Raw genomic sequence first — 20578 nt, forward strand, 5'->3', positions numbered from 1 at the left:
GTTAGTTCTATTCTGTAGAGTGTTAGTTCTAATCTTCACAATGTTAGTTCTATTCTGTAGAGTGTTAGTTCTAATCTGCACAGTGTTAGTTCTATTCTGTAGAGTGTTAGTTCTAATCTGCACAGTGTTAGTTCTATTCTGTAGAGTGTTAGTTCTAATCTGCACAGTGTTAGTTCTATTCTGTAGAGTGTTAGTTCTAATCTGCACAGTGTTAGTTCTATTCTGTAGAGTGTTAGTTCTAATCTGCACAGTGTTAGTTCTATTCTGTAGCGTGTTATTTCTAATCTGCACAGTGTTAGTTCTATTCTGTAGCGTGTGATGGCTTGTTAGTTCTATTTTATTACACGTTATATGTAATTTATACCACGTTATATCTAATTTATGTTAGTTCTAATTTAAACCACGTTATAAACCTAATTTATACCATGTTATATCTCATTTATACCAAGTTAGTTCTATTTTATAACAAGTTAGTTCTAAAATTTTAACCAAGTTTGTTCTAATTTATACCAAGTTAGTTCTATTTTATACCATGTTAGTTCTAATTTATACCAAGTTAGTTCTAATTTATATCAAGTTAGTTCTATTTTATAACAAGTTAGTTCTAATTTAAACCACATTAGTTCTAATTTATACCAAGTTAGTTCTATTTTATACCATGTTAGTTCTAATTTATACCAAGTTAGTTCTAATTTATACCAAGTTAGTTCTAATTTATACCAAGTTAGTTCTAATTTATACCAAGTTAGTTCTAATTTATACCAAGTTAGTTCTAATTTATACCAAGTTAGTTCTAATTTATACCAAGTTAGTTCTAATTTATACCAAGTTAGTTCTAATTTATACCAAGTTAGTTCTAATTTATACCAAGTTAGTTCTAATTTATACCAAGTTAGTTCTAATTTATACCAAGTTAGTTCTAATTTATACCAAGTTAGTTCTAATTTATACCAAGTTAGTTCTAATTTATACCAAGTTAGTTCTAATTTATATCAAGTTAGTTCTATTTTATAACAAGTTAGTTCTAAAATTTTAACCAAGTTTGTTCTAATTTATACCAAGTTAATTCTAATTTATACCAAGTTAGTTCTAATTTTAACCACGTTAGTTCTAATTTATACCACGTTAGTTCTATTTTATGTCACGTTAGTTCTATTTTATATCAAGTTAGTTCTAATTTTAACCATGTTAGTTCTAATTTATATCATGTTAGTTCTAATTTATACCAAGTTAGTTCTAATTTATACCAAGTTTTCTAATTTATACCACGTTAGTTCTATTTTATATCACGTTAGTTCTAAATTACACCACGTTAGTTCTATTTTATACTAAGTTAGTTCTATTTTATACCATCTCTATGACTAAAAGCTGGTCATGTAGAGAATTTAAAACAAGCATTTAGTAGGTATCTTTATTATGACGGACCAGCTTATGCCACGTAAGAACACAACATTCGCTTTCATTATATTTTGTGGAGAAGTAATCTTATACAAAATACAAAATACGTAAGAATTGATTTAGAACTAACATGAACTAGTTCAAACAGCTTGTTCTCTAGGAAATGCATGGCTCAGGGACAACAAATGACAAGGCCCCCTATAACACATGAGGTTTATGTGCAATTAACCAAGCATTATACAGATTCTTGAAGGGGTTCAACCCCTAAACACTAGTAAATACAATGGCTAATAACATAGAACAAAATGGATCACTTCTCCCTCATCTTCTTCCACTTCGTCCAAACAACTCCCCAATCATACCCTCCACGTCCTTCACCTTGTACTTCAACCTCACATTCCCCACTTTACAATAACAACCAAAAGAAGAGCTCAAGAAACAAGAAAACCAGAAATCTCAAAAACACAATTTTTTTAAGAACTCACTCATATCAGATCACTAGAAGAGGAAGACGAAGAATCCTCCTCCAAGAAACCATCATTCGACCACTGCTCAGAGATCTCGACGGCTTCCTTCTCTTCTCATGGTTTCGTCCATCCGTACGAGAGCTAGTCTCATTCTTTCAGAATCTCCTCGGCCAAACCCAGCCTCACGCCTGAAATCAGCTCCTCCCTCGTCAAAAACGCACCCGGGTTCTCAGATTTCTCCATGAAATCGTAGATATCAAGCTTCAATCTACTGACGCCAGCATCCTTACGTTTCTTAGCGGAAATCGTCGTGGAAGAGGACAAGCGGAGACATGGGAAGGGTTTCGACGGCGGCAGAGCAGGAAAGAACGAAGAGAAGAGGCTAGCGGAGCTCCGGCGTTAGCTCTACCTCCAGCACATCCGTTGTTGCCTTTTTCTGGTTTTGTTTTCACCACATACCAGAGCTAACATTTTTTCAGTCGTGGGCCCGGAGGGACTTGGGGGGCGGCGCCGGGGGCCTGGGCAAATGTGATGACGGCGAGGAGGGCGAGGGCCCCTTTTATTTTAGAGAGAGGGAGAGAGAGAGGGAGAGAAGGATGACGTGACTTTCTATGCTTTTGGGCTATGTCTCGGGAAGAAGGAGAAGGGCAATTTGGGTTTTTTTTAAAAAATACAATCTCTATTTTGTATACTGCTAACGTGTTGGGACCTTGACACATTTAACATTACTTTTTTGGGGCTTATCCACATTGGGGAAAATACAAGGGGGTTGGTCACATGAAGTTTCTGCTTTTGGGGGCTGAACACATTTTTCCCTTCTATTTTTTGATTTTTTAGGAAATAACCAAACAAGCCCTAATTTAAAAACCTCCTACCGGCGTATACATAAATAATACTGAATTTAGAAGTCAAAATAAATAGTAAATAAGAAGGAAAGTAAGTTTCCAATGAGGAACTCTAGAAGCTACTACTTGGAGTTTGCACATTGATGTGGAGAATATCAAGTCTGGCCCGCACCCATTAATTATGAGAGGGAATGGAGTGCTGCGGTCGCAAAGGATTTAGCATGGAATGATAGAAAGAAGCTGACTATTTTAGAAGAATTTGGATCCTCTTCACTATCTAAAAAATAGTGAAGGGAACACTATATAATCACAACCATTGATTATCTAGTTGATGATTGTGATTTTTTCTTTTAGGGGGGGTTAGTCACCTAGAACTTAAAATTAGAACTGGGATAATCTGTGGGATAAAATTTTAAGGTGTTAGTCACATAGAACTAAACCTAGAACAAAATTTTAAGGTGTTAGTCACATAGAACTAAAACTAGAATAAAATTTTACAGTGTTAGTCAAGCAGAACTTTAACAAAACTAGAATTAGGATAATTGTACAAAATTATCCCACTTTTTTTATTTTTCTATACAAAAATGATAGTTCTAGTCTCTCAAATTATTCCAAGTTTTAGCTTGGAACTATGTGGTAAAAAACTAGAACTCGTATTTATTTTGTTATTTTTTATTTTTTTCTTTACTTATTTCCTATTATGGTTATCACCATCATTAGACCATCATCATAATAATAATTGTCAATATCTTATAGTCTAACCAAAAGTTATTTAATAGTAACGAACATTCTTGTAAGCAATTATCAATTAATAATAGTAAGTTTAAAATACATAAATAGTATTTATATCTTCAAAATGCATAAATATATACTTCATGATTATAAAAATTTATCTCACGTTATTTTATCAAAATATCCTGCTTCACAAAATTGTTCCTAGTTATCCCACTAAAATATCCCACTAGCGAAATATTATTCCACTTTAACAATTATCCCATTTTACATGAAAATGTCCCAATTGACTAACACCTTAGTGTAAATTAGGAATGAGTGCAATACACGGAATATTATAAGTGTTAGATTTAGGGGGTGTTTGGTTCAATTTTTAGAAATTATAGGAAATGTTTTTCACCTAAAATATGATTTCCTTGTATTTCTTAAAAAAATTATAGGAAAAGTTTTGAGAAATCAAAAAGTACCAATTTTCTTGTTTTTTGTACTTTGCTTGTTTGGTTCAAAACAAGAAAATAGCTCATAACTTTATAGAAAATAACAAGATTTGGTAGGTTTTTAATTAAATATGGTATGTGTTAGATTTCTGGTGATTTCCTCTCATTTTTGAGAAGAAATTGTTTTTTTTTTTAAATTTGGTAGGTTTTGATATTTTATAGAAAATATTTCTGAAAATATTTCTGTAAATTTACAGAAATTTCTGAAAAACTTTTAATTACAAATTTGCCATTGTCAGATGTTTTGAGAAAAGTTTTCTCAAAAAGTGTGCAACCAAACAGCCCATTAGATTGTATTATAACCGTCTATTAAATAATCAATAATTAAGATTAAAAGTCATTTTAGAAGCCGAGAGGATCCAAATTCATTTTAGAAGGGGAAGAAAGAAACCCAATAACGCAAAAACTAGAGCGGAAATCGACACACTTACAACACTAAACAGTTCGTTCCGAAAATGAATTTCAGTTTTGAAACCATGCCCTTGAAATCCTCAATCAACCAAAAATCGACCCCCACCTCATTTACAATCCCACCACTCCAAGAAACAAAACCTTGAAATAAAAAAAAAATCACGGAGAACGAAATGTCACCAAAGAATCACAGATCCCCTCGACGACGGCGACGACGGCAACACTCGATGACCGCCTCCGGCGGCCGCCCGCCCAATCCACCCTAGAAGCAGCGAGCCCTCCTTCTCTTCTCCGCGTCCGCTGACGCCACCTCAAACCAGTATCGGCCGCCAATCGATGTCCGAGAACCGAAGACGACGCTCGACGATGCCGGTCTCGGCGGCCCGCCGGCGGCGGCCGAGGATCCACAGGGTCGGCGCCGGCGGCGCCCCACCACCATGCCAGCTCGCACTCAGCGGATAAATCCTGCGACATCGCGCAGCACCAGAGGAGAGCCCGCGGCAGCACGCGCACAGCCACGCAGGCCGCCGCCAGCGCGCACTTCCGCCCGTGCCGGCGAGTACGGCCCGTTCGGCTGGAAGTCGCGCGAGGCTGAGTCCTGGGCAGCAGCTCGACCGGTCGCGGAGGGGCCGCGGCGGACCGTGCGGGCTCCGGCACTCGAGACGGCCATGGAGATTGTATTAGTTGCAACGACGGAAGGGAAGAGGTAGGGTTAGGGTTTTGATTTGAGATCCACGCGATTCGATTCCTATTTTGAAAGGCTAACTTTTTTTCGGGGTTTTTTTAATTATTCTTTGTCAGAACCGAAAGGTTTTGGGGCTGAGGGGGCAAAACCACGGCCAGGAGAGAGAGCATCCATTGGAGAGGGACATGAGCAGCGTATAATATATGTGTGCATATAAAAAATAACGGTGATGATTGGGTAAAGAATGTGTGAATTGTGTTAATAATGGGGGGTGGGATTGGTTTATTATTATTGGATGTGATTTAAAGAGGATGAGGGGAGTGGGAGTCCTTCCGAACGTAACGTGTAGGTAGGACGACCCAGAGGACAGTGGCGGGTCAATTTGGGGGTGGTTGTCTGAATTGAGCGGGGGCTTGTCTCGGCCACGTCTAGTTTGAATACATAATGTTAGCCACGTATTCTAGCTTTAAGTAGGAAGGGATTTTAGAAGATTTGGATCCTTTCCGTTACAAAAAAAAAAACTAGTATGTCGAGTGTACGCCATGCGTGTATAAATAACACATTTGTGCAAGAAAATCGTTGGCATTGTTATATAGAGTAGGCAATAGGAAATTGCCACCATATATTATCGTTTGATCAATATTATCATGAAAATAGTTTTAAGTTATGGTGAACTATACTAAACTCCTATGAATTTTTAGCATATTGCAGTAAAAACCCTATGAACTTTCAAAATCACTCTAAACCCCCAATAATATTTGCAAAAAATCCTAATATCTTTCGGGTAAATTACAATAGACCAACAATAACTTTCAATTATGTTGTTTTCTGATTCTAATTTATGAGGGTTATCTGCAAAATGCAGAAAGATATTTGGGTTTAGTGTGATTTTCAAAGTTCATAGGGGTCTACTGCAAAACACTAAAAGTTCATGAAGGTTCAGTGTAGTTCCCCCTTTAAGTTATATGCAACATTCAGATTGAAAAGTACTAAAATAACTAATTTCAAATCTTAAATTTTATTGGCTGTGAGAGATTGAATATTAGATAGGAAATACCTGAAAGCATTACGTTATATACAATTGAATGAGAATTTTTAAATGTGCATAGTTATACAATTTTTTTTTTTTTTGAAAAATGCATGAAACCTACCTATAAAAAGTCCTATTATTAGAGGTAGAGCTTCTGCTGAATCTTGCGAATGGAGGATGAATGCAGAATGGAGAACAAAGAGATTGGTTTTGATTTATTTTAATTTAGATTTAAAATGTGGTGTGGGGAATGTTGGTGGGGGATATCTAACATGGGTAAGTGGGAAGTTAAGGGACGAGAAGATGTGGCTCATGTGTGTGTGTAAAATATTTGCCCATTTATAAATGTTTTTAAAACCTTTAAGCTTCAAGGACATCATTGGGTTTACAACAAATGGGACCAAGTAAGGGTAATACACCAAAAAAATGGTCTAAAATGATGCCTCCTCTTACTAAGTAGTAATAGCAAGTGGGGGAGAAGACCAATACATTAATTATAGTCTTTAATTTGTTTAGTAGATAATTATGATTCATTCAAAATCTAACAATCATCATGCCTTTGTGATTTGCACTCATTCCCTTAATTACATGCAAAAGTAAACCACATACGTTCATCAAGTAAAGTAACGATTGTGATATAATAGTGGTCTCTTTAATGCTTTTCCTTGGCGGAGAGAATCTAAATTCCAAGTAAATGCCACTGCGCGTGCAATGGAAGGGATGAGGGCGACGGGAAATGAATAAAAATGAAAATTTATTTTGTTTGTATTTATATATACAATAAATACAAGACCGTAGCATACCTCCACAGAGTGGTGTGGCGGGAGGATTATGCAATAGAACTCAGATTTATTGGGTGGAAATGATGGCTAAGTTCAAATTAATGCAAGCAACCAAACGCTTTCCAAGAGGAGTTGTTTTTAGCTCCCTCCTGAGTTTTAAGGCTTCCATGGTAGGACAAATTTTCTAAACCAACCTATTTGGACTTTTATTCCCAAAAAACGATCCCATTCAAAAATAATTGCAAAAACCGACCTGGTTTCAGCCTCAGTGCTGAAACCAGGTCGGTTTTTGAAAAAAACTCTCCGAAACTTCACGGGAGTTGAACTCCCGTGAAGTTTCGTAGTTCAAAAAACTTCACGGGAGTTCAACTCCCGTGAAGTTTCGGAGAGTTTTTTTCAAAAACCGACCTGGTTTCAGCGCTGAGGCTGAAACCAGGTCGGTTTCTCTAAATAAATGTGAAACGGGTCTTTTTTTGGGAATAAAAGTCCAAATAGGTTGGTTTTCAAAATTTGTCCTTCCATGGTAGGAGGGTTCGCACACAGAAAACTCGTCGAATTGGATCCAAGTCGAAGATCAGCTGAAACTCAAGTTAGTGATTTACTGATAAGCCATTGTTTGGTTGGTTTCTCAGAAACCAACAAATCAAGAAACCTGACAAAGAAACCTTCTACAAAGGAAAATGATAGGGGCACACTCTCAACCACAACTCTAACCACACACCCTCTCTCATTTTGCTACAGTGCACCGGGCCCCACATGAGATTTTAAATTTTTAAAATCCCATGTGAGCCCCGGTGCACTGTAGCAAATGAGAGAGAGTGTGTGGTTGAAGTTGTGGTAGGGTGTGTGGTTGAAGTTGTGGTTGGGGGTGTGTCTCTAGTGCCAAGTCTCAAGTGATTTCCTGCCACCTCACTCTCCCTATTGGTTTCACTTGGCTTCAAAGTGAGAATCAGACTGAAGAAAAAGAAATTGTACGGAAATAGGTTTATTATAATATTTTTTCCTTGTTTTCTGACCAACCAAACAGGTAAGAGGACATGTTGTGAAACTAAATGCTTGTTATGTGAAATGTAAACCAAGTTCCCGTATTCTCTTCTAGAGTGGTATGGTCCGTATGGATCTCAATTATATTCTCCGGAGGGAGCCCCAAATTTTGGGGAGGAGAGGTTTTCTCTACATCTTCTTACTAATAATTGATGGTAATAGCATATATATTCTATAAGATTTTATGATATATGCGGTTAAGTCTATTCTGTTTCATGCATTCTCAGACTTAAACAAAATGTAAATAGTAAAATAATCTAGATAAAATTTGTCATAACTAAAAAGTAGTCTAAATTGATAATTCAAAATAAATAAATTAAGAGATGTTATGATATCAATTAATCTAAGTGTTAATTCTCCTCTTGGAGTCGATACGTGTCGCATGTCAGCATTAATCAATCACACCCGCTCACCCTCACCAAGGGCGACTCGGGTAGCCTTGACACTCCACTCCTCCTGAGCCAAGCCGAGTCGAGATCAGCTCCCACTCGATCTCATCAATCAAATCGACCACACTTATTCACTCAGAGCTGGGTCAACATCTTGCAAGGCCGACTAAAGAGACGATACTTGTCGTCCTTCTCTCAGAGCCGAGTCAAGAGGCAGTTCGACCTCGAACTCCGTAGCGACAACTGTCTTTCATCATCATCGTGAGTGCCACGAGTCTCCATGACTCATCACCCCCCATACCTTCTCAATCTCCACCACATCCAATCAAGGATGACTCGTCGCATATACAGTCGACACATGTCTTGCTCCACTCTAGATCAGACATGATCAGAGCCCAAACGACTCGATCCGCTCCTGCGGTTGACTCCATAGGCCGACAACGTAGGTGACAAACTCGAGAGGTGATACTTATCGACCTCTTCTCCAGGTCGAGCCCTCAAGACTTCACACTCGACGTGATATATCAGCCAACAACTTGCCTAACCGACTAAAAGGCGATGCTTGTCGGCCTTCAGCCGGACGACCAAAGAGGCGGTGTATCCTCAAAACCTCCACCAACAACTAGTCACCATCACATTAAATGCACAGTCAAAGTCATCATTGCTCTAGCCCCCATAGTCTTCATAACTCACCAGACCCAATCAGCACCAAGCAGCTGCTGTCACTTTGCACTAACCACCTGGATAACCCATGCCACCCACGGTCGACACTTGTCACCTGTCTGCTGAGTCAGCTGCCTGCATGGACTTGGCCACAATTACATATTTATCCCTATTAGCTAGGTATATATATATGGGCTCATTGCCTACTAGCGAGAGGGGAGACCAGAGGAAGCCCCCAATGGGGCCATAGGTATGCAACTTCTGCATATTTAGAACTATTTTCAGTTCATTACTCAAGCTCAAATTTTGACTTGATCGTTAGAGGAACCACCGGAGAACCCAACTTCGGTTCTCTAACGAGTATTATTGTGCAACTCTCTTATATAGACAAGGGACCAGACTTCAAAAGAGATGAGGGAGCCCACATCACCTCTATCGACTTTAAGCCCCCTTGCTAAACTCGAGATTACCCCGCTAATCTCACTGTTGGATCTCAGGCCATCAACAAGAGTACACGTAGCAAATAAAGAGACTAATTTGAAACAGCTTATAAGAATTGATGGCTCTAGTAGTAATTTTTAATAATCTGGGGGACTAATACAAATTTAGGTAAGAATTAAGGATTCTAATAGACTTTAACTTACATAAAACTTAAGATTGAAAGGATGTGAGCATCGTCCGTTTTCTATAACAGGCTGTAGCCCAAAAAGCCTTCCCAATAAAATCGGACCCAGACAAACTTGCTCCATATGGGCCAAATTCTCGCCAAAAGAATAGAGCGCAAAGCGAACACGAATATCAAAGCATTTTCTTCTCAAGATTTACCTGCCACCGAGTCAAATCAATGTCCTCAGAGCCAAAACCCCCTTGAATCTCAACGGCGAACAAGAAGATGATCCTCTACCATGGCGACATTTCGCACGCCCGCCTCATCGACCGCCGCCGCCGCCGCCTGCTACTTCTAACCCACGGTCTCTCTCCCTTCTCACCATCGATGCGAATCGCCGCGGCAAGAAATCTCGGCACGTCGGCCGACGAAGGCCCGGCGAGGATCTCGCCCTCTCCTCCGCCCGATGTCGTCGACATACCATCTTCCGATTACTGCATCGTCGGATGATGCACCGGCGAGAGGAGAGATCAAGAAGCCGGCGATCTGCACCGCCGATGAAATCCATTACGTGCCTGTGCCGGGGACCGAGTGGAAGATCGCGCTCTGGCGGTATCTTCCGCCTCCTGAGGTGATAAAGATCAAGAAGAATTTTAAGAATTTTTTTTTTCCTTTTTTTTGTTGTGATTTTTTTATTTGGGAGATTGGTGGATTGAATGTAGGCGCCAAAGAGGAATCATCCTTTGATGCTGCTCTCGGGAGTGGGGACAAACGCCATTGGATTTGATCTCTCGCCTGGAGTAAGATATTCTGTTCTTTTAAGCAATGAGGATGAATTTCCCCTTTTTAACTCTTTTTTATTCTGTTTTGTTAATGCGCGAAGTTACATCATCATGATTGATGTAAGAATGGAATATGACTAGTTTGAGGTTAGGAGTAAGTTTTTTTTTTCTTATTAAAAAAATTGCTAATAAATGATTCAAATGATGAAATTTCACTTGAAGAAGTAGAAGTTAAGCATGATGAGAGAATTCATAACTACTGTTTGTTACTACATGCATACATTTAACTATGAAGTCGCTTCTATTTGTTGAATACCTATGGCTACTGCTCAGCTGATAAATTTAACTATAAGTTTTTAGAACTGTGTACAAGCAAATTGTTTATGAAATGTATATTGCCTGATTTCATTCTATGTTATTCGGAATTGACACTAGAAGCGTGCAGATATGCTATCTTTATGAATAATGAGAAATAGATATAAATCTAAGTTTATTTAAAGCAGAGAGAAAGCCATATGCAACCAGGTGCCAATGCTTCTTTAACATCAGTGATATTGCTAGGATTTTGCCATAGAGTTTGAGAGACAACCTTGATAAGCATACTATGTTGACAGAAGGATTTCCGCCCCCCGCCCCCACCCCCTCCATGTAAAGGACAAGAAATTGAGTAGTCTTGTCTATCATCTCAAGATTAATATACCATAATTAATAACATTTATATAAAAAATATGCTTTTAGTCACCTGTAATTTTAAGATGTGTGCACCTTTAGCATGCAGTCATGACTTATTATTGGGCCTTATGAAGAAGTATCACTCAGTATATTATCTCGTCGTTGGCTTGACAATGCGCTTGCTTAGGCTCTTAGGCATTGGGTGCCAGGTCTGGCGCTTAGAAGTGCCCAAAAGTTTGGAAAACATTGACTGTTTCATTATTAAAGATTGAGCACAATGATCTTGCATTGTTCACTTTCTAATGAAATTGAGTCTTAAATATTAAATATACAACCAAATCTTCTCAATTGAGAGATACTTTGTGATGTTGAAGCTATCTTGAGTGATCTTTTTAGAGAAGAAACTCATAAGCTTATTTGCACTCTCTGGCAATAGATATTGCCAAGCTGCTTTTCGTCAATCTTCTTGACCTTAGGCTCATTCCAGTGATGGTTAATGTTATCAATTCAGAGAATTTGGACAGCTTGTGATTTCTTTACGAAAGATTTCTGCATTACTGCAAGAAAGATGGTCATAACATCACTGAGTGCATAAAATGGGCCATAAGAACTAGGCACCAATCGATAGACTGGTTTGGAGGATATTGGCAAGGCCATTTATCACATGGTAAATTAAAACCTTATGACGTAGAATGGCTTGAAGGATTCATCAGATTAGTGGCCAAACTTTAGCTGCATGTGATACAATATATTCAGTTTAGGTGGCATATATTTGTACCAATTATTTTTGAAAATAAATCTTGTGATAAAAATGTCTTCAAGCATCAAAATATTGTGCTAGTGTCAATTTGAACGACCTAAAGCCCGCCAAAATAACTATTGAGCATGAGGACAAAATACATGGATAAATTATATATTGATCCCTTGCTTAAAGAATTAATCTGCTCTACCTGTTTACCTATCTCCTGATAGTAAAATAACATTGTCTCATTCTTCTTTCTATTTTCATATTTATGCTAGATTTTCTCTCTAAAGCTTTTGTTGATGACTAAGATCACATAGTCAATTATATCCGTGGTTGGATGGGGTTGATGATTGATGAGGGGCCGCTTTCTTCCCCGAATATCCAATTCCGAGTTAGTAGCTCAAGCCTGCATAAGTAGAAACTCGTGAGAGGGCGGGGACTGGTTCCCCCGTGGTTCCTCCGACGGTCTAGTCAACTGGTGAGCTTGAGTGGAGAAAGTGAAGAATTGTGTGAGTTCTTGTGTGTAGTGCAGTGTAATTTGCAGATATGACTTAAAGTAGCTTAGATTTGGAACAAGAAGGTTTGAAAAAAGATCAGATTCGGAACCTCTTGTGTGTTAGAATAGTACCTCTATTTATAGTTATGCTGAAAGAGTAGAACCGTCATTGTGGCCGAGCACAGGATGGCGGTGAAGAAGCATGTGCTAGCGGCTGAGTCAGCTCCTGCCCTACAGGTGTTGGCTGGCGACTGGGGGAGAGATCATCTCAGCATTAAACGAGAAGTGATTGGAAGCATGGCAGTGCCTACGTGGTCCGATGAGTCATGAAGGTTATCGGGGCTAGAGGCATGATGAGCCTGCCATGCATTAACTGCGATGCTGACACGTTGTCAGTGGGAGAGGCTCGAGACAGAAGTTGTCCTCTAGCTTCGTCGAAAAGTAACGCCTTTCGAGTCTTCCTCGTGATGCGTCAAGTATCTGGTCGAGTGGGCTCGTTGCGAGTCATTTTCAATAAAAGGGTCGACTAGTACCGCCATTCGAGTCGACATGAAGGGATGTCGACTCGGCGAGTCGGCTAAGCTGGAATCCTTATTGGTCTTGGGTCGCCAATTTGATTGGGGCATTGCATACAAAAGTATACATGTCCTTTGCTGGCAAAGGGTTGCACTTAGGTGATTGAAAACACCATAGCATCTTTCATCTTAAAACAAGAATATGATATTCCTTTTCTATTACATAATAAACGTACAAGTGATAGACAAGGGTTTCCTAGGTGCAATATTGTGTCCAAGTATCTGACACACAAATTTTGCGAAATGGAGCGTGTCCCGGTATCATCACTCTTCTACATAAAAATCCGTTCATGATTTAAAATGTTGGGATAAAAGCTCTGTTGTTGATGACTTAAATGTTGGTTGTTTTTTAAACTTTTAAGGTTTGTGATCTTCTCCGCAGACGTCACTTGTTTGCAGGGCTTTAATAATAATAATAAAGCTCTCTCAAAAAATATTTTAGAATTATTTAACAGTTCCAGCTTCTTGACAAGGATATCTGCTTTTCCTTCACATATGATTGGATTAACCTTTTCTACGGATACAGAACAGAAGAACCTTGTCTCTGCATGTTTGGATGAAGAGCTTTTACTGATTGTCAGTTCCTTTTTAATCCGGCATCCTAGCACTGAGCTACCATCTGGACATGGGAGGCTCACTTACTGAGCTATGGCAGAGAAGAAATGAGAATTATAAAAAACAAAAGAAAGAAAGAAACAATAGGCTTCACTTAAGAATATAGCCATTCATGAATTTTTCTATCAAGAATCATTTCTAACTCTGGTTTTATGGGATGATATGAGAGCAGAGAGCTGAAATAGACAGGATGAGTCATGTTACTGCTTGATTTTTTTTAAACTGCATAACGTAGAAATTTAAGGTTTCACAGGTAACAGCTACTGGCAGTTTCACTTTTGTTGATGCCTTTTCTTGTAACTAGTTTTTTACCTATTACTAACATGCAAGTGATCTGAACTCTCTCTGAATTCTCTTACTGGGTGACAACTGTTGCTAGGTGATCATTTTATCCTCTTTCTGAAACTTTTCAACTGCTGATGTTGTTTATGTGATGTGACTAGTAACTTCATCTGTATAACCTTGCATATATTAGATGGAATCAGTGACCATAGAAGCATCAAAGCTTCTCGACCAGTCCCTTTGGGAAGAGTTCTTTGCCTTTTCTATGGCTAGAATTACTTCTTATAATTGTTTTTTTCCCCCCACAACCCTTGCCCTTTTTACTGATGGACTAGTCTCGTTCAGACTTCTTTTGCTCGTCACATGTCAAGCCAAGGATTTGATACATGGATTGTCGAATTCAGAGGTGCTGGGTTGAGTATGCGGACAGTTGGTCCCAAGGCAATTGATCAGTGTAATGATAAGCCTGTAAGTCCTGATCTAGATTCGGTTGATAAGGAGAACTCGATGAAAATATTGTCTGGGCAGCAGGCGGTTATGAACAGTGCTACAGTCTCAGATACTGAGGTTATTGTTAAGAATGGGAAGAAGGAGTTGACTACTTTGGAAGAGTCACAGTTAGTAATGAAACTAAGTGCTGCCTTTTTGCGGCTGGGTGAAAGGCTTTCAGGCTATCTAAATGAAAGTCAATTAAGGGCTATCTCCGCCAATTTTTTTGATCAAATTTCAAAACTTTTGGAAGATGCTCGGTTATCTGAACGATTTGATGAGATCAGAACAAATATTTCAGGCTTGTTAGAAACAAGGCAAAATTCTGTTATTGCTGGCCAAATAAGAGAACTGAGTCAGCGGCTTGTAAGTATAATTGAGGAAGGTCAACGAACTGTTTCGCCACAGATAGTTGACTTGCAAGGGCGCCTTGCTGCTACCATAGAAGATTTCCAGAAACAACTTGATCTCATTGTTATATACGACTGGGACTTTGATAACTACCTGGAGGAGGATGTACCTGCTGCGGTGAGGTGACATATCCCCTTGCCAGTTTTTGTTAATTTTCTACATTTTGTCTCCATGTCTTTAAGTTGCATCCATACCTGGGAGCAGTTATAGTTGATTCTAATTTGAGCTGCAGATGGACTACATAAAACATCAAAGCAAGGCACCGGATGGAAAGTTACTTGCAATTGGGCATTCCATGGGGGGGATCTTATTGTATGCAATGCTTTCAAAATGCAGTAAGGTTTTTCACTTTTCTATATCCATTCAATATATTGTATTATATATTTGTTTAGAGGCTTTGAATTTTATTTGTCAACCATTATTTCATGTACCCATTTCTTTATAGTTATATTCTATTCTATAGTTGACATTTATATTCTATTTTATTCATGTTCCCATTTTGAGGACTAGTAGGGTGCTTGTTTTTACAACTCATTAGTCCACTCTTTGCATACTGGCAATGCATGATAACTGATACAAAATATTAGATGGTCTGTTAAGGATGTATTTTTGAAGACGTTAATGAAACACTGACAAATCCCTCAAGTCTATGTTATCTTTTCTGTTGAAAAAGGTGTATATGAAATAGAATGTCTATAGCAAAATTTGCCGCATTTCTCTTTTTACTGTATATATGATATATCTTACTGTATATGATATTCAACGGCACACTAGTTGTTGAGATCCACTAAGTGAGTGAAGCCTGAAGTGGAAATCCTGTTTCCCTGAATCATCTTTGGTTGAGAGTTTCTCATATTTACTCGAGCACAACAAAAGCTTAAATGGATTGTATCTTGTCGTAATCATTGTTTCATTACTCTTTCTTTTCTCATTTGCAAGATTTTGAAGGAAATAAATCTGGGTTAGCAGCAGTGGTTACCCTAGCATCCTCTGTTGATTATACGTCATCCAGATCTTCAATGAAGTTATTACTGCCTCTTGTAAGTGGAAGCAGCATATACATATTTTGAGGAAAGGGGATTCAGTAGGCAACCCAAAAAATGGGAATGAATGCTTTGTCAGATCATTTATATTTCTTCTAGGTAGCTAATTTTGGTGACATATTCTGCAGGCTGACCCGGCGCAGGCTCTAAATGTTCCCGTTGTCCCATTAGGAGCTTTATTGGCAGCTGCTTATCCTCTTGCATCTCGCCCTCCATACGTTCTATCGTGGCTTAATCCGCAGATTTCAGCACAGGACATGATGCATCCTGAGTTGTTCGAGAAACTTGTCTTGAACAATTTCTGTAAGTAACGAGCTCTTTTCTCTGCATACTCAATATGAATTATAACTTCTCGGTTTATATTTATTCTACCTTTCTTGATTTTGTATAGAACCATATTAAATATATAGTCTCTATCCTTGTAAGTATGGAATGTAAAGTCATGCTTCTGATTCGCTCTTTATTTGAATATATTTGGATTTTTGTCACTCTTTGTTTAAATCAGTTTGGGTTTTTGTTTGCATATTCTGCACTTTATCAATTTCATACTGATAAACACTAATACTTTTCTTATATCTATCTGTTATATCACACGATGCTCTTATCCATGTTTTGGCCTTTGTAAATCAAATCTGAAGAAAGAAGATTGTAGCCATTGATTTAAAAGATCGGGTTGCCTTTGAATTCATCTACAAATGCAAGCATTGAAGCATAAAAATGGGATAATCTGAAAAGTGATCTAAGCCCCAGTAAATAGATAGTTCTAAGGTAGATCACAACCCTTCTCTGTAAGCTATTCAATATCATTGCACCACCATCAACATCAAAGATTTGGCAGAAGTATTACACCAAACATAACTTATTTATTGCACCAGTAATGGGAATTTGAGGAAACCTTTCAGTACAGCTTTGTTTTGGCTTGCTAATGTCTTGTTCTGGTTTGTTCGCTTTCGGTATTATATCAAGCTTAAGTTTTGGTTATTACAGCTTGTTTTGGCTTGCTAAAGTCTTGTTCTGGTTTGTTCACTTTCGGTATTATATCAAGCTTAAGTTTTGGTTATTGGAACAAATCTAGTCCAAGTCACGATGTCAAGTTGCTCCAAGTATGGGCGTTCTTGGTACCTTGTCCGCTAGATTGGATATTTGTCAGTTGCCTTTGTATTCATCTACATGAAACAAGACCGCAGGAGACGGGCATTATTTGGAAACCTGGCAAGTATTGTCACGTTTATAATTGTGTCAGATTGTTCAACAGGTCCAGCGGTTGCATGTTTATTTTCAGATTATTAGGCTTGTCTTGGTGCTTCTGTGAGTAAACTGACTGATTAAAGACGATACCTATGGTTATCTAAATCAAAATTGTGCATATCAAATACTGTATTTTGTGTTTATGAGTCCCATCATTTTTTTTCTTTCTCTAGGAATTCTCTAACACAAACTTGCCAATACATATATTGTTAATATGTTTTCTGCTTCAGAGTAATGAAATGTCTTGTTCAATTTACTGATATTCTTATTGTGCAGGCACTATCCCGGCTAAGGTTATCCTCCAACTAACAACTGCATTTCGAGAGGGAGGGTTGCGAAATAGGACTAACAATTTATGTTATAAGGACCATCTGCATAAATGTGATGTCCCTGTCCTAGCTCTGGCTGCAGATGAGGACTTAATTTGCCCCCCTGAAGCTGTGTATGGTATAAACCATGATTTACTATGTTCTTCTGTTTAATTTCAGCTGCCTTAACGAGTAAAATTTAACTTCTGATTTGAATTGGCAGAGACTGTGAAACTCTTTCCAGACCATATATTTGAATACAAGGTCTTTGGGAAACCTGATGGACCGCATTATGCTCACTATGATTTGGTTGGAGGACGTATGGTACGTGCTTCATTGACGAAGTCATTTTTCAAAGAAACCTAATTCTTTGTTTAACTACTTTGAAGTCATGAAATGTTTGTTCTGTAAACTATATGCAGAAATGGATAATTTATTAACTCTTTTTTTCTCACTCGCTATCGCTCCCAAACCGGACCTTATTAAAGGCAATTGCTCTACTTTCCTTCCAATAACCTGTTGTTTCTACTCATGTTCTTTGGGCTTTGTTGTGCAGGCAGTTGAGGAAGTGTACCCCTGTATAATAGAGTTCCTCAGTAACCATGACAAGCTGAACTGAGACTATTTCGATTTGAGATATGTGCATACTTTCGTGAGAATTTGATGCTGTTGTAGATTATCTGCAGATCTAGAGGCAGTGATTAGCATGGTCCTTGCATGGCATAGTGAAATGTTTGACAGCTGAAGCTTCAAAATTTTCACAAGTCCTGTGCTATTGTTCTCAGATATGTAAACGTGCAACTAAACTTTTTCCAAGCTAATCCGGTGCGGTACATATCTGTTATTCTGGGATACTGTATCAAAGCTATCCGGTGACTCTGTAACAATGTGTGAGAGGAAGGAACTCTTGCACTTTGGATCTTTGTTGGATCTTATTACGTGTACCCCTGGCTCTCGTATTAAGTACTGGGTACTTTCTTATATGTACCCGAAATCATTTAAACCCACCAATTTGTTTATCTTTGTACTCGTGTTTACAGAAAGTATTTGTGCGGCATATATCAGTGCTTGAATCAAGGTCAGTTAAATTGCTGCTTCAATTGTTTCCTTGTCCGCGAACTTTCTTTCCAAAACCTTTGATTATGCTCCTGGGAACTCATTAGTTCGTTGAGCCTTCCCCTGACCCGTTGGTTTTCTTCCTTGAGTTGCATAATTCCCATATTTGGTGAATTCACGACGGATGAAAAGTGTAAAAACAAACAAGCAAGCAAACAATTTGGATCCTGTTATTCATTTAAATCGACTCGTTCAAAATATAGCCACCATCTAACCCTTGTAAGTTGCGTTCGTTTTTTTTTGACTTTCCATAAAAATTGATCATAATCGTCCACTAAATACTAAGCGGTTGCAACTGAGAAAGTGAAATCTTTGTTATCTATCTGCAATGAGTAGTAGTAGTCACAATTATAGGTTTTTGGTGCCTAAAACAGGTTTTGTTTTTACTCCCAACTTTTACTTGACATGTTCACTCGCGTAATTAATGTCTTTACTCCAGAATTGCTTGACTTGGTTTTTGAACATAGATACTATTGGAAGAGGGTCTCACAACTGCTGATGAAACTTTGATTTTAAGAAAACAAGAATCAAATATAAATAATCAACAAGACGTATTCAGTCGGTGTTTGTTTAGTTCACCTATTTTATAGAAAATTTTTAAAAAAACACCTCCCAATAGCACTCGGTTTTGAAAATATTTATAAAAACCGACCTGTTTTCAGCCAGGGGCTGAAAACAGGTCGGTTTTTGAAAAAAAATTTTCCAAACTTCACGGGAGTTCAACTCCCGTGAAGTTTTTCTCATAACAAAACTTCACGGGAGTTGAACTCCCGTGAAGTTTGGGAAAAAAATTTTCAAAAACCGACCCAATTTCAACCAACTGGGTCGGTTTTTATAAATAATAGTGAAATGGGTCGTTTTTTGCAATTAAAAACCCAAAAGGGTTGGTTTTGAAAATTTGTCCTTTAAAATTACCTCCATTCTTGTATGAGTTTTACTTTTCCATAAAGTTTTCTTATCCATCTAAACAAAAGAAAAAAAAAGTAAACAACCAACTTTTTACAAAGTTAGAAACTCATTTTCATGTTTTAAATCAAACAAAAAAATAGCAACAAACAAGAAAAGTACTACTTTTTGAGTTCTATAAACTTCTCCTACAAATTTTAGAACTACAAGGAAATTAATTTCTTGACACTTTTCCTTTACCTTATTTTTTTAAAAGAGAATTCGAACCAAACAGAAACAGCCCCTTAGGCACCAAAAACCAAGAAAAAGAAGAAGAAAACTCCACCGTCAGTCCTAATGTATTCAACTTACACCAAACTAAAACCTTGACACTGCATGCAGAAATGAAGGCAACACGAATCATTCTACATACATGCTATTATTATTACTAACATCTTCATCGCAAAACACTTGGGACTCTGAGAAAACCCTGGTTTATTGAGAAATCAGAGTCAGGGGAGGCTCAACAAATGACAAGACAAGGAAACAATGCATTACAAAATTTCAGATTTAGAATTAAAATTTTGCCACATATGTATAGTATGTGTATTCCATTTGATCTTTCCCCTCTTTTATCACAGATCCAGACTATTATTACATGGGAAAATTTTCCTCTCTGGACTAACGTAATGCCTAAGGAATCATCCTTCAGGATATAAATATGCTCATCAGGTATACTAAGAGATACAGATGCTAAAAGCCAAAAAAGCAACACGGGTTAAAACCCTTCTGAAAGAATCAAATATGTTTATTTTTCTTTAAATGACTCTACTTTGGAGAAGATACTTTGACGAGAGAAAGAATACATTTAGCAATGTCTGCAGAAGCATTGGGCCGTGCAGCTCTCAGCGCTTTCTCAGACATCTCCGCCATTAGATCCTCGTTTCCTGTTATATATATATGCAAAATATAAGTAATAGCCTTACAGAAAAGGTACATTAACGAGCATGGCATGCAATATCTCTGAAATTGAAAGGAAAGTTATAAAGACAACTATAAGTCCCACAACGCTTTATGGATCAGAATGTTGGACAACTAAGAACACAAATGAAAGATGGGTGTAGCATAAATATAGCAGTTCTAGCAAAATATCTTTCGATGTTTCTACATCGGAGTTGACACTGAAGAAAGAAGAGTTAAAATCAATGACTACTGGGCTAATATTTCATCATGACTTAGCATTATAAGGTTGGTCTTGGGTCTGGTATCAAACCTCCCAGGAACGGCGAAAGTGGTAATACGGCTGTAGTCCAACATCAAACATCAGTAAATATGGCCCCCTCCTTGTCTTCTCTCTTCCA

General features: G+C 38.0%; 2 protein-coding genes across 2 annotated transcripts in view; one reads left to right on the forward strand and one right to left on the reverse strand.

Annotated features, from left to right (window-relative positions):
* Positions 9980–18318, forward strand: LOC109829656. Its single transcript, XM_020396732.1, has 9 exons — positions 9980–10181; positions 10273–10350; positions 14063–14734; positions 14850–14952; positions 15557–15657; positions 15789–15963; positions 17185–17355; positions 17440–17540; positions 17773–18318. The coding sequence occupies exons 1-9, from the start codon at positions 10017–10019 to the stop codon at positions 17833–17835; spliced, it is 1629 nt and encodes a 542-aa protein (XP_020252321.1). The 5' UTR covers positions 9980–10016; the 3' UTR covers positions 17836–18318.
* The window catches only part of LOC109829744 (UDP-N-acetylglucosamine--N-acetylmuramyl-(pentapeptide) pyrophosphoryl-undecaprenol N-acetylglucosamine transferase), a 9952-nt gene continuing 9122 nt past the window's right edge, over positions 19749–20578 (reverse strand). The window contains exon 5 of the mRNA XM_020396800.1: positions 19749–20164. Within this exon, the coding sequence (XP_020252389.1) occupies positions 20046–20164 (119 nt within the window). The 3' untranslated portion in view covers positions 19749–20045. The remainder of the gene's footprint in view (positions 20165–20578) is intronic.

The sequence above is a fragment of the Asparagus officinalis genome, chromosome 1 (genome assembly GCF_001876935.1).
Source record: "Asparagus officinalis chromosome 1, Aspof.V1, whole genome shotgun sequence".
Classification (NCBI taxonomy): domain Eukaryota; kingdom Viridiplantae; phylum Streptophyta; class Magnoliopsida; order Asparagales; family Asparagaceae; genus Asparagus; species Asparagus officinalis.

Bases quoted from the DNA above. Each gene is read 5' to 3' on its own strand.
- LOC109829656 (XM_020396732.1), top strand. From the start codon at position 10,017: ATGTCGTCGACATACCATCTTCCGATTACTGCATCGTCGGATGATGCA. The intron at 10,182-10,272 runs GTGATAAAGATC...GATTGAATGTAG, and splicing joins GGTATCTTCCGCCTCCTGAG to GCGCCAAAGAGGAATCATCC. The intron at 14,735-14,849 runs GTGAGGTGACAT...TTTGAGCTGCAG, and splicing joins AGGAGGATGTACCTGCTGCG to ATGGACTACATAAAACATCA.